Source organism: Sinohyriopsis cumingii, chromosome 1, assembly GCF_028554795.1.
Source record: "Sinohyriopsis cumingii isolate HCF-2022 chromosome 1, ASM2855479v2, whole genome shotgun sequence".
Taxonomy (NCBI): Eukaryota; Metazoa; Mollusca; class Bivalvia; order Unionida; family Unionidae; genus Sinohyriopsis; species Sinohyriopsis cumingii.
In genome coordinates this window covers 190,491,666-190,504,279 of record NC_142961.1, presented here as the reverse complement: position 1 = coordinate 190,504,279, position 12,614 = coordinate 190,491,666, and the positions used below count along the sequence as shown (strand labels likewise).

Here is a 12,614-nt window from a genome sequence, read left to right as displayed (position 1 = left end):
GAAAACAGTATGATCATAAATACAGAAAAAAGAGAAAGCCCTACCAGTTACAGCACAACAAAAACGAGCAAGGCTAGATAGCGACAAACTCCATGTTCTATTTGAAAACGTGAGCCTCAATATGACTTCTCAAGATAGAATTCTTGGTGTATTCATGGATAACAAATCTTACTTGGTCTATTCACATTAAACATATTTCAAAAAAGGTTAATTCTTATCTTTAGCTACTGAGGAAAATCAAAACATACATTCCTCTTCAGTATAGGGTCATCTTTTATAAAAGTTATATTCTGTTATATCTGGACTACTGTAACGTAATTTGGGGTAATACCTCTAATTCAAACATAATAACACTTTTAAGAATCCAAAAGAGGCTTGCCATTTAATTCTAGATCAAAGTATAGACAATTTTCAGGATGCAATGAATAATATAAAAGTTTTAACAATACATGAAAGAATATTTCTTAGAAATGCCAAATTGATGTATGAAGTATCCAGAAAAGCCATTCCTGTCAATCTAAGCAATATATTTCACCAAAGAGATGCTGATGGTACTCCAAATTTAAGGTCCATAACAAGTAAAAATTACTTTATACCAAGGCCAAAGAAGGAATTGTTTAAAAAATGTTTTCAATATACTGGTCCACTGGTATGGAACAACATTCCCAGTGACATAAGGCAGGCTCCTAGCATTTCTTCTTTTCATAATCAGTGTCTCAAATGGATGAAATCTTTAGGTAATTGAACAGTTCTAATACAATAAATACTACCTGCTTTTCTGTAATTTTGCATCATTTTCACAGTTGAATTTTTCAATGCAGGATGATATTTTATGTTTTATATATGTTTATGTTTTCACTGATGTCTGTGCATGTGTTCCAGGTTTGATAATTTGAATTTTAAAATTACTTAATTATTTAGTGTCAAGCCAGACTCATCACATCATGTTGTATATACTGTATATACTGTACACAACAGATAGAAGGCCTCAAGCTAGATTAGTTCTGTAACTAATTGAGTTACCTTCAATAAATAGTCTTTATTATTATTATTATCAAGCTGCTGACAGTAAAACACATTTCTACTCCATCCAATTTATTTGTCATCACAAATACTTTTTAAACAACCCACAATTTTAAAAATCTTTTTAGTCATTTACAAATGTTAATTTGTGATACTTTGCTTACATTTTAATCCGCTGTGTTAATTTACTTGTGTACTGTTGCTTATACTTTAATCCACTCTGTTGAATTTACTTGTTACTTTTTATTGTACATTATAAAATATACTTGTCTAACTTTAGACTTATGTACCTGTTGCACTTTATTTTAACCTGTTAATGACTCTATTCCAGCCTATTATGTGCTGTCAAATAACATATAATCAATCAATCTTTGACATCTTGACAGAACCTGAGAGTCAGATTATATATCAGAGACATGTGACTTTTTCCAGCAGCCTACCTCTTACTTAGATAGAAAACAGGCTCCTGGAAACCTGTGTATCTGCTGCACATTCAACGGCAGGGGTTGGCAACCTATTTTACACAGCATGTCACTTTTTTCTGGATTATTGACAAAATCAATAAGCGCATGCCACCAGAAAAAGAGTAACAGTGTTAAAATCGAGAGTTTTGGCTGCCTTTTGCATGCCACACAAAGCCTCTTGATGTGCCACTTTGAAGCATGATGCCGTAGGTTGCTGACCCCTGTTGTACAATAACAATATTTTGGCCACCGTAGAATATTCCTGTCAGACATTTGTAGCTATGTATGGAATATTTAGCCATTTAATGATGTTTTTTTGGTTGGGGGGGGATTTAATTATGTAATCTTTGCCTGTGGCTATTGGGGAGCTTACTTTTTCTGGGACAGGAAATATTTTTATCTTTTAGATGAGAATTCCTCCTCCCAACAGATGACTTCCAGAAGTCACTGGCCCATATAAGTCATCCTATCTTTTTCCCTAGGACATAGACTACTGCACTAGTGGGACATAGTGTGGGGTGCGAGGAGGCAATCTGGCAACAGCAATTGGTAAGTATTTTACAATTAAAATTAGTTTTATCCCCCCTCACAAAAAAAATGCTAACAACTTTTTAATTGCTATATAGTAGCAACAGGTAATATAGTACTTATATTAAAGTTAATTCTTTTCTTATATTTAACTTCACAACTCTAAATTTAAATAATTTCAAACCAGCATGTCTAACAATAATCGTCATGCCAATCTTCGTATGACAGGTTTCAAACTGTGCTGAGCATCGTGACCGCTTCCTAATCCTGGCTTTACATTTCCACTAACAAGGTGTACACCACCTGCCTGAGTGATCACATTTATACCACTATCCATGCTGAAAAGCCTAATTTATACAAGTTGGCCAACCAAAGAATTAGTCCTCTGTTTTACAGTCACATGCACTTTTTCATGGAGCACAAAACAATCTAAAAATCGGTAATTATCTTAAGTCAGTGATGATTTAATTTGTAGGATGGATTTAAGTGAGAGACATGGTACTCTTGCGTGGGACATTTGGGAGAGGTATATGGTACTTTTGTGTGGGACATTTGGGAGAGGCATATAGTATTCTTGCATGGGACATTTGGGAGAGGCATATGGTACTCTTGTGTGGGACATTTGGGAGAGGCATATGGTATTCTTGTGTGGGACATTTGGGAGAGGCATATGGTACTCTTGTGTGGGACATTTGGGAGAGGCATATGGTACTCTTGTGTGGGACATTTGGGAGAGAACACATTTTATAATTTTTTAAAAGGTGCAAACATGAAATGATCTTGATAACCTAATGATGATGATGATGTCTGGTTTTTGGTTCATGGTATTTTTTGAAAAATTATTTTGAATGATGAATGTACAGAGGTCATCTGTCTACAAAGACCAGTGTTGCCTTTTTTCCTCTAGGAGGATGTTTGTATTGTTTATTCATCTTTTGTGAAAAACTGCAATTTTAATGTCCTAATGATGACTTTTGAATGGGCCTCAGTGTGGCTGCTGGCCGAGAATGTTGTTTGTCTCTGTAGTTGATGCAAAATTTATTGATGAATGAAATCTTTACCCTTTCTTACCATTTCCAGATTTGATTGTCATTGTAGAAGGTCTTGCTTGTTGATTTTTGTTACCATAGTAATATTAAAGCCTACATCAAGTCATCATTTCTTCGCCATGGTCCATGCATGCTGCATCCTTTGTTTATGGACTTGATCACTTTAAAGTCATTGGTGATTTAAACATTTTAGTTCTGTTTTAAATAATTTCATTTTGTTTCTAAATGGTTTAATTCTGTCTGTTGAATTCATTCATTTCAATGATCAAAGCCGCTAATTCAAGGTCAGGATGATTAAGTGTTATTATGGTTAACCATGCAGTTCATATGCTACATTTCTAATGAGGGGCCCCGAGTGGCCGAGTGGTCTAAAGCGCTCTCCGTTACGGATCACTGCCATCTCACCTCTGTCTGTGGCGGTTCGAGTCTAGGATTCAGCCAATGTGGGTATGTGAGAAAGCTTGCCAGTAGCTTCTCGTGGGTCGGTGGTTCTTTCCGGGGTTTTCCCGGGTTCTTCCTCCACCATTAATACTGGCCGCCATGTATGGCCTATCGTGTGCTGAAAAATGGCGTTAAGCCCCAAAACAACAACAACAACAACATTTCTAATGAGTCTGAAATTTTTGGACAGGATAAATAAATATTACCTTAGTAATTTGGTAATTCATATGCTAACCTAGATGTACACATGATCTTCAAATATAGTTGCAAAGATCTCTTTTTTTTTCTTTACAAAATTACTTCGAGATGAAATGACTGAAGTGCTTTTTACTAGCACTGTGAACAACAAATAAAATGCATGTGCAGCAATTGTACATTTTTTCCTTCTTAAAACTGCTGCATCTTGACCTTGAAAAATGGTAATCTTGCAAAAACCTGTTACAAGAGATCACCTGACTTGAGAGACTATATTTGTTGGAGGAAGGAGTAGTCTCACAAGACATACATTCCCTTGTTGGGTATCATAAAATGAAATTGTCCAGGAAATGTTTATTAACAAAGGATTAACAGAGGTGCATAATAGAGAATTATTCTGACTTTGATGAGTGTGTTAAAAGTTTGGTGGTTAGAGAAAGCTTAGATCCTGACTATCCAAGCCAAATGAGGGTGTGTCTGTTCCCAGATGAAATTCAAGGTTTTAAGTAATCACCCTCACAAAATTAGTCACAGTTTTTGTGGGATGCCAGAATTTAACTCTTGGAAAAAATGAATATTTCTTGTTAAATTGTCCACAGGATGGGAGTCTTGAAGAATTTGCATGACCCAGAACCAAACAGAGCAATCTGGCTACACAGAAAGAGCGAGTCAGGAAAGGGCACAAAGGAAATGTCTCATTTACATATAATATTCTCACTGATGTTAAGTTTATATTTATTTGTTGAATTTATTCATTTTAAATTCATACTTCAATTTTCCTTGAGTTCAGAAGATAATCATGTATTCATTGTCCTGAATGTTATACAATTCATGTATTGCAAGAATATCATATAATATTTCATTGATATGAATGTTTTTGGATTTTGTGGTTTTTATGCAACAGAAATCATGTAGAAATTTCATGCATTTCTTTGATATGAATTGTGAGAATTAAGTTATTCATCTTAAAAAATATATATCATGTATGCTAAGAACTGATTTAAATGTCTGTCAATAAATTACTCTTTAGCAAGTAATGTACTTAAGACATTAAGTCCATTATTTTGTTCATGTAATTAAGTTGTGAATTCACTTAACTAAGGAAAATTGGCATGTGATGACGTCATTCAGCTGGTAATTTACAGCACACATTGGCTAATTGGTCTAGTTATGTCATGGTTCCAGTTAGGAATGTAGAAAGCAGCTAGGAAAAAATTATTTTCATGCTAATATGATCATGTATCTGTGTCAGGTTGCAAACTGACACATTAGCTTAGTTCTGTTAAAGTACTATAAAAAGGTATATTACATAAACAGAGTTGGAATATTGTTCAATCCAAGGCAAAGAAAAGCCTGACAAATATTTAGGTTGCATATTATATTCATTTGCATTGGGGGGGGGAAGAGGAAAATAAAAATAGCTCCATACCTGTGCTATATCATGAGTGCAGACTACAACCATGAAAGACAGAGAGAGAGGAGGGAAAGAGACAGACAGACAGACGGAAAAGAAATATGGCAACACTAACTGGTCACCAACAGTGATCTGGAAAGGACCAGAAGCAACCAGATTATGCTGACATGCCAGCAATTTGAGTTCCATCATTCACTCAATTCTACGATGAATTTTGTTTTATTAGTATAACAGAATGACTAATTGTATTTCACATAACTTTTGTAATTCTATTTCTAAGAGACAGTATCATTCAAAATGTCATGTTCAATTTCATTTGGTTTATATAATTGATTAAATTGTTGTTTTACATACTGGGGCTTGTGTTGTTCTATTCCATAAATTTGCTCATAGCTCTGTTATTCCACCCAATCATTTCATAGTTTATTTTATTGTTTGCTTGATCAATAACACCAGTGTTGATCATCTCCTAGACAACAATAACCTAAGCACCATAACAGATGGGGGTATCATATCACTCCCCTAATATACAGGATGCTGTCCTTACTTAGTCTGCAAACATTGCATCTCTTGATGTTCTTGTTTCTTCCTCTTTATACAGCGGACATAGTGGTACAGTACATACTTGTTTTTAAGTAAGTTCCAACTGCAAATAACAAAGACCTTGATCTACCATTACAAAATGTGCCAGATGATCAGGGTATATGTTGTTAGTTCTGCTGATTACTCCCAATAAATTATACTAACACAGATCTGCTGGCACATTATGTAAGGGAAGATCTAGATTTGTGCAGTTTGCAAACAGATTTTATTAACCACTTTTGATCACAATTCTGATTCCGTCACACTCTACATACCTTGATACTGCCATAGTAGAATTCAAGTACTTCCAAAACGTTTAAAAGGAAATGCGCAAACCCTGAATTTAATTTCCACTGTGTATTATTTTGCTAATTTACATTAAGCTGTCTTATTTAAATGTATTCTTTAAAAAAAATTAATGTTAAAATTTTTCCTGCAAGGGTGAGAACTCTGAATAACCTAAACCTGTTATTCTCAATATCCTTCATAACACATTTTCTGTTTTTAGGAATGGTGACCATACTGGATAGTAGATCAGCTTCAGTACAATAACAATGAAATGCAGGATGCATTCTGTCCAAATTAGACAAATTCCAGTCACAGGTTTTCAAGTTCAATGTGTACCTAACCAAGGACATTTATTTTGTAAACAAAAGAATACATAGCTAATATTTTCTCTATCACTGTGGATTAAATATTCAGATATTTATTAATGTAAACAATGTTAACCTGAATTTTGAGTTGAAAGATAGTCTTGATTATGACTCCAGAAACTTTCAGAATGGAAGTTTCCGTTTAATGACAGTTACATTTCCAGAAAATTGTTATTGTAACCTAGGACAAGAAGAGGGTGTATAATCTTGTTTATCTAAAAATTACTCATTCATGCCTTAACTCATTTGGCTCCAATCCTGCCGGTAGGCGTGATGAGGCTGTACCCTATTTTCCGAGCTCTACAGCATCAAGGTCATTTAAGATATACCAAAGTGGATGGTAGTACAAAAAAGCAGACAGATATAGCTCTACAATGATACCAAATTATCTGGATGTTCTAGTTGCACTACAAAATACTGAGGGAAAAAACCTCATTTTTGGACCTGTTTTTTTTCCCCCACCCAAAACTCATGGTCCGGATTTTAGACCTTTTGGCCTCAGATCTAACAGAGACCGGTCTGAACTGCACAGACAGGTGAACCTCTGCAAAAACCAGGATAAAGTGGGCATTTGGAATAAAGAATAGTCTCCATACGAAAATGATGGGTCCATTAAACAAAAAAAAAAAAAACCAACTTTTTTCTTCTGCTCATGCACAAGCAAAATAACCAATGGAAAACAATGTTTCTAATACAACTAGGCTTTAGCCTCATGGAAAATCTGTTAGAAGCTGATGTATTATGATGTATTCAGAAATAGCTCACAAAATGTCTTTCCTACTCGCATTTCAGGTGAAAACAACAAAAACCACCAGGGCCAAATGAGTCAACATCTTGAAGCGGAATCAGTCTTATCGCTGAGTTCAATTTTTCATTTGGGTGGATTTATTTATTCAAATTATTATTTACTGGAACTACATAAAGCTCATCAATATTCTTGGACAGAACATTAATCTGGAATTATAGTTAATTCAGACAAGGCCATTTTGGATTATATTATTGTGATATATCAAAAGAATTTTAGCACATCATTATAGTCAAGGCCACATGCACATCAGCATGTTCCAGACAACAAGCACATCAAGATAATCGATACTGGAACTCATTTTGGAATTCCACTGGAAATTTATACATTTGGACTTGTGATAGGACTTTGACTATTTGGGATTTAATTCATAATGCTTTAAGCTCTTTTCAAAATTTCAGTTTGTATTTAAGAGAAATAAATTATTTGTTGAATTTTAAAAATGTTATTTCTGCTCTTTTCTGTTATTTAGTTGAAGACCACAGATTCATAAGAGATTGGCATCATTTGCACAATACTGAAAGGTCTTCTAACCCTGGATACTTTCTGTCAAACTTGACAAAATTCTGTACAGCAGCTTTCAAGAAAAGGTTTTTTTACTAAATTCAGTAATGGTGGCCATGTCTTTGTCTAATGGAACTAGAACTTGAAAGCTCTTCCAAGTCAGGATTATTACAATCAAATTCAGTCAAATTCCATGGTGCCATTTATAAAATTAAATCATTTAAAGGTTTTTAAATTTTTGGGTATGGTGAACATAGCATCATTTGTAACAATAAAAACAAATTTTCAAGGTTGGATATATTAGGGTACATTTTCATTTAGCACCAATTAGACAAAAAACATTCAGGTCAATATGACTTTCCTAAGTAGTTAGAGCATCTGCCTTGGATGTGGTAGGTCATGGGTTCGAACCCTAGGTCATATGAAATACTTAATAATAAAAGACTTAAAAATAGTACAAGCAACTATCTTGTTTTGGCACTTGACATTAAGAGGTAAGTGTTAAGACTAGTTGGTCTGGTGTCAGGATAATGTGACTAGGTGGGACATCATTTTTACATGTCTGCAGCATCATGCCCCAGTGCTAGACATCACTATAAACTGTCACACTGCAGTTATCATAGCAATATGCCTAATTCCCAAACCAAAATCGCAAGCTTATTTTTAAGGTTGCAGCAAGCTTATTATGTAAGCTTATGCAAGCTAGTAATAGGCTTGCCATTGGCAAGTTTGCACAAGCTTGCAAACAAAGCTGACCTAGCTTGCTGCATCAGACAAACTGATATGGCATCGATTAACTTATTCTATACATGGTCACATACCTACATTTTTCTAGCCCTTGATGTGCAAAAAGTATGTAATATTAAATATTAAAATAAAAATGTTAATATATGGTGAATATTAATTAGCATGAGCTCTTACTGTCACAATGAAAGAAAAGAATGAAGTCATCAAATCATTTAATATTTAATCAGATAAAAATATAAAAGCATATGAATATGTGCGAGGAAACTCTTTATACTTTTCTTCTGTATGGCTTTAGAAATGTTTTACTAATTAACTTCCATGAAGAAATCCATCTGGGGGAGGCTGGTGTCAAATGGTTAGGTTTCCTCTCTCATCTGTCAAAATGATAAACTATTAGGTGAAAACAAGAATGTTTGCCATTTGAATTACTCTGAATAACCTCTTCTAAACAAAATCCTCAGAATAAAATTCTGCATCCTCCTCTGCTTCTGGTGTGATTCAGATATCATCCACTGAAATGGATTACAGCAACATGTACTATGTAACCAGGAAAACAATCCAGAGTATTTACCTCTTTGGCAAAAGCATTTCATGTTTAGTTCCAAAATCACTTATCAAGTTTAAAATATATCAGTAAATGTTATTTCAAGATCATCCTTTAATGAGGTTCTAAAGTTTAGTTTTTCCATCCATTTTGAAAGGCACATGCCAAACGAATGGCACTTCAGAGCTTTAAAAAACAAGAAAAAAATCCGATAAAGCTGATTAGGTACCTTATGAAATTTTGAAATAAAATAACTGCCATATTCTTTGAGAATGAAAAGAATTAAATGTAACAACCTCTGAACAATTGTTGAATCTGATATGCAAGAGGAAAGAAAGACCCTAAGAATAACGGAAATGAGATTCACAAGCGTGCGTTTAAAAATGTTATAATCTCATGACCTTATTGTCGATAACTGAGCACTACATCGATAACTGAGCACTACATCGATGACTGTACTGCATCGATTACTGCAGTCTGGCAAGCGCAGCAATAAATAATAATGATCTTCAGAGTTGTCATCTCAATCATTGGATGAAGCAACATTACAAAGCCAGTTTTTGACGTATTTCAATCGTAAAAGTGAAACAGAACGCTGCCGCCAATCTAGTCCCGAAAACTGGCAAAATACAACACACACTTGAGTCTACTCACCAACATGATAACTCCGTGACTTCAAATTATCTCTCGGGTTATAGGATCGGTTACTGCACAAATATTGCTTAAGCGGGCAATGAAATTTACAGAATTAACGTGCTAAATTGTCACGGTTCAACTTCGAAAATTGCGCCTAATTTTTTAACCAAACGCTAAAATGTTTGTTCGTGTTCTTGTGACTCAAATATGTTGCGTTTATATTTAACGTTCGTAAACCAGTCTGCTGACCGTAAACAGGGGCAGTAACCACCTTTGATGACTCGATACCGAATTAAGTCTCTGTCGCGGAAAACCACATTTCATCTTCCATTTTGATTTCTTTTCAAAACAAGCGAAATTCACAAAGCTCAATTCTTTATCGAATGTTGGCAGTATGGAATGCATCTCTCTCTCTCTCTCAGAAAAACAAATATTGTATATATTTTTAAAATTTTATTTATCAATTAAATAACTGACAGTTATTTATTTCTTCTGGCAGCAGATTTTCATTGAAACAAATATATGACAATTCTTTCAAAAACTTAATGCCAGAAGTTAATATTACAAGAGTTACTGAGACTATATTTGATGGTGCAGTCGGTAAATAGCATTTACAAGTACTTGACATAAAATATCTTGCTGTATTAAGTTAGTCTGTAAATAACTTGGCAATCAGCAATTACTATCTATTTTACAGGATTTTACTAAATGGAATTCTATATTCAGTCTTCCATATATGTTTTATGTTTAAAGTTTATGCACTGTGCTGCTGTTTGATGAATGACTGCAGATGCACTCCTTCATTCTTTGCAATTGTAAATAAGTTCACAAAAGATGAAAAATGTGCATTTGTAGATGAAACCACATCGGTTCATGCATGTTTGATTCACATTTATACTGGGATATTGTCTGATCATTTTGCAGCCATACCTCTTGAAAACATTGCTGGTCTGGGTTTATTTATCAATTCTTTAAAAGATAAAAGCTGTATCATATTAAGACCTAATACTGTGGAAAGTGATTACATTAGTTCTATAGTAAACATTGTTCATGTATGTGATGACTTTGATAATATACTATTTATGTGTATTTGTAAGGACAAGTTTTTGTATAGTTTAAAACTGACAAAACAGTCAATTTAGTGTACAATCACTTAAAGAATTTATTTTTTATGCAAAAAGCTCAAAAGACATTTGTAGAAATAAATTACATTTTATATTAAACAAGGACAAGAAATCATTTTAATTTGATATATATATTAATAATGTTCCTATTTAAATTTAGACAAAGAAATGTTGGAATAATACATTTTATGTATATAGCAGATAAGTACAACTGTTTAGCATTTCTGCAAGAATTGACAAGGTATATACATATATTTAACTAGAGTCCAATATCAGATGCTATGAAATAAAAACAAAACAACATTTAAATTTGACTTGTTTCTTACTGCACATGAGATATAGTCAAATTGTATATTCAACATTTCAACAGGAACTGCATGATCTCATGCAGGATCTATAGCTAGCTGCCTACTTTCAACTTTCATAAGTGATTAAATTTTACTGCAAGCTTGCATGTAGGCTTATGCAGAATTTTAGAATTTGCAATCTTGCAGACTTAATGAGAAAAATTCCTTTTGCAAGCTTGAATTTTAGATTTTCCAAGTTTGCCAACTTGTAAAATGTCTTTTGCAAGCTTGCGCAAGCTTGAACTTCAGATTTTGCGAGCTTGTTGCAAGCTTGCAGACTTGGAAAAATTCCTTTTGCAAGCTTGAACTTCAGATTTTGCAAGCTTGCAGGCTTGGAAAAATTCCTTTTGCAAGCTTGAACTTCAGATTTTGCAAGCTTGCAGACTTGGAAAAATTCCTTTTGCAAGCTTGTGCAAGCTTCTTTAGTAGCTTGTGTAACTTCAATTAGCTTGTCGCAAGCTTGTGGTAAGCATGCATTTTGGTTTGGGAAAACTGTTCAAGCTATATTAAAAACACAAATACACACACACACAATCATTTCAAAATGTATAACAATAACAAGATTTTCAAAAGTAAACACTCCATGTGGGAAACAAAAACTCTCCAACAAACCTCAAGCATTTCTAATTTTCCTACATCTTGAAAGAGACATGAAATAGACACTACTGTACTGAGATGCAAGATTTTAGACCTGTGAATACTGTAATTATGAGCAAACTTCAAAAACTGCAATAGATAGGAACTTCAAATATTGTAATATATAGGAACTTCAAATACTGCAATAGATGGGAACTTCATATACTGTTATACAAGGGAATTTCAAATATTGTAACAGATAGGAACTTCAAATATTGTAATAGATAGGAACATCAAATACTGCAATAGATGGGAACTTCATATACTGTTATACAAGGGAATTTCAAATATTGTAATAGATAGGAACTTCAAATATTGTAATAGATAGGAACATCAAATACTGCAATAGATGGGAACTTCATATACTATTATACAAGGGAATTTCAAATATTGTAACAGATAGGAACTTCAAATATTGTAATAGATAGGAACATCAAATACTGCAATAGATGGGAACTTCATATACTGTTATACAAGGGAATTTCAAATATTGTAATAGATAGGAACTTCAAATATTGTAATAGATAGGAACTTCAAATACTGCAATAGATGGGAACTTCATATAAAGTTACAGACAGGAACTTCAAATACTGTAATAGAAGATAACTTAATATACTGTTATACAAGGGATTACTTCAAATATTGTAATAGATGACAACTTCATATATTGTTATAGATGGGAACTTCATATACTGTAATAGATAGGAACTTCAAATACTGTTATAGATGGGAACTTCAAATACTGTTAAAGAAGGGAACTTCAAATACTGTAAAAGAAGGGAACTTCAAATACTGTAAAAGAAGGGAACTTCATATACTGTAATAGATAGGAACTTCAAATATTGTAATACATGGGAACTTCAAGTACTGTATAGATAAGAACTTCAAATATTATAATAGATGGGAACTTCAGATACTGTAA

General features: G+C 33.6%; 1 protein-coding gene and 1 long non-coding RNA gene across 16 annotated transcripts in view; one reads left to right on the top strand and one right to left on the bottom strand.

The window, feature by feature from the left end:
* Positions 1-7,562, top strand: part of LOC149808570 (uncharacterized) — a 35,234-nt gene extending 27,672 nt beyond the window's left edge. Inside the window, exons 2-3 of one of the 2 annotated variants that reach the window (XR_016425398.1) lie at positions 1,970-2,036; positions 7,142-7,562. This is a non-coding gene — a long non-coding RNA (uncharacterized LOC149808570). Of the gene's footprint in view, positions 1-1,894; positions 2,037-7,141 lie in introns of both variants that reach the window. The other variant, XR_016425397.1, reaches the window with a different exon arrangement.
* The window catches only part of LOC149808567 (3',5'-cyclic-AMP phosphodiesterase 4D-like), a 418,389-nt gene that overhangs the window by 3,707 nt on the left and 402,068 nt on the right, over positions 1-12,614 (bottom strand). For 2 of the 14 annotated variants that reach the window (XM_089979216.1, XM_089979274.1), the window contains one exon: positions 8,612-8,917. The exons of the other annotated variants lie outside the window; for them this stretch is intronic. In XM_089979216.1, the coding sequence (XP_089835342.1) occupies positions 8,911-8,917 (7 nt within the window). In that variant the 3' untranslated portion in view covers positions 8,612-8,910. Of the gene's footprint in view, positions 1-8,611; positions 8,918-12,614 lie in introns of those variants that run through there. 14 annotated transcript variants of the gene reach the window in all.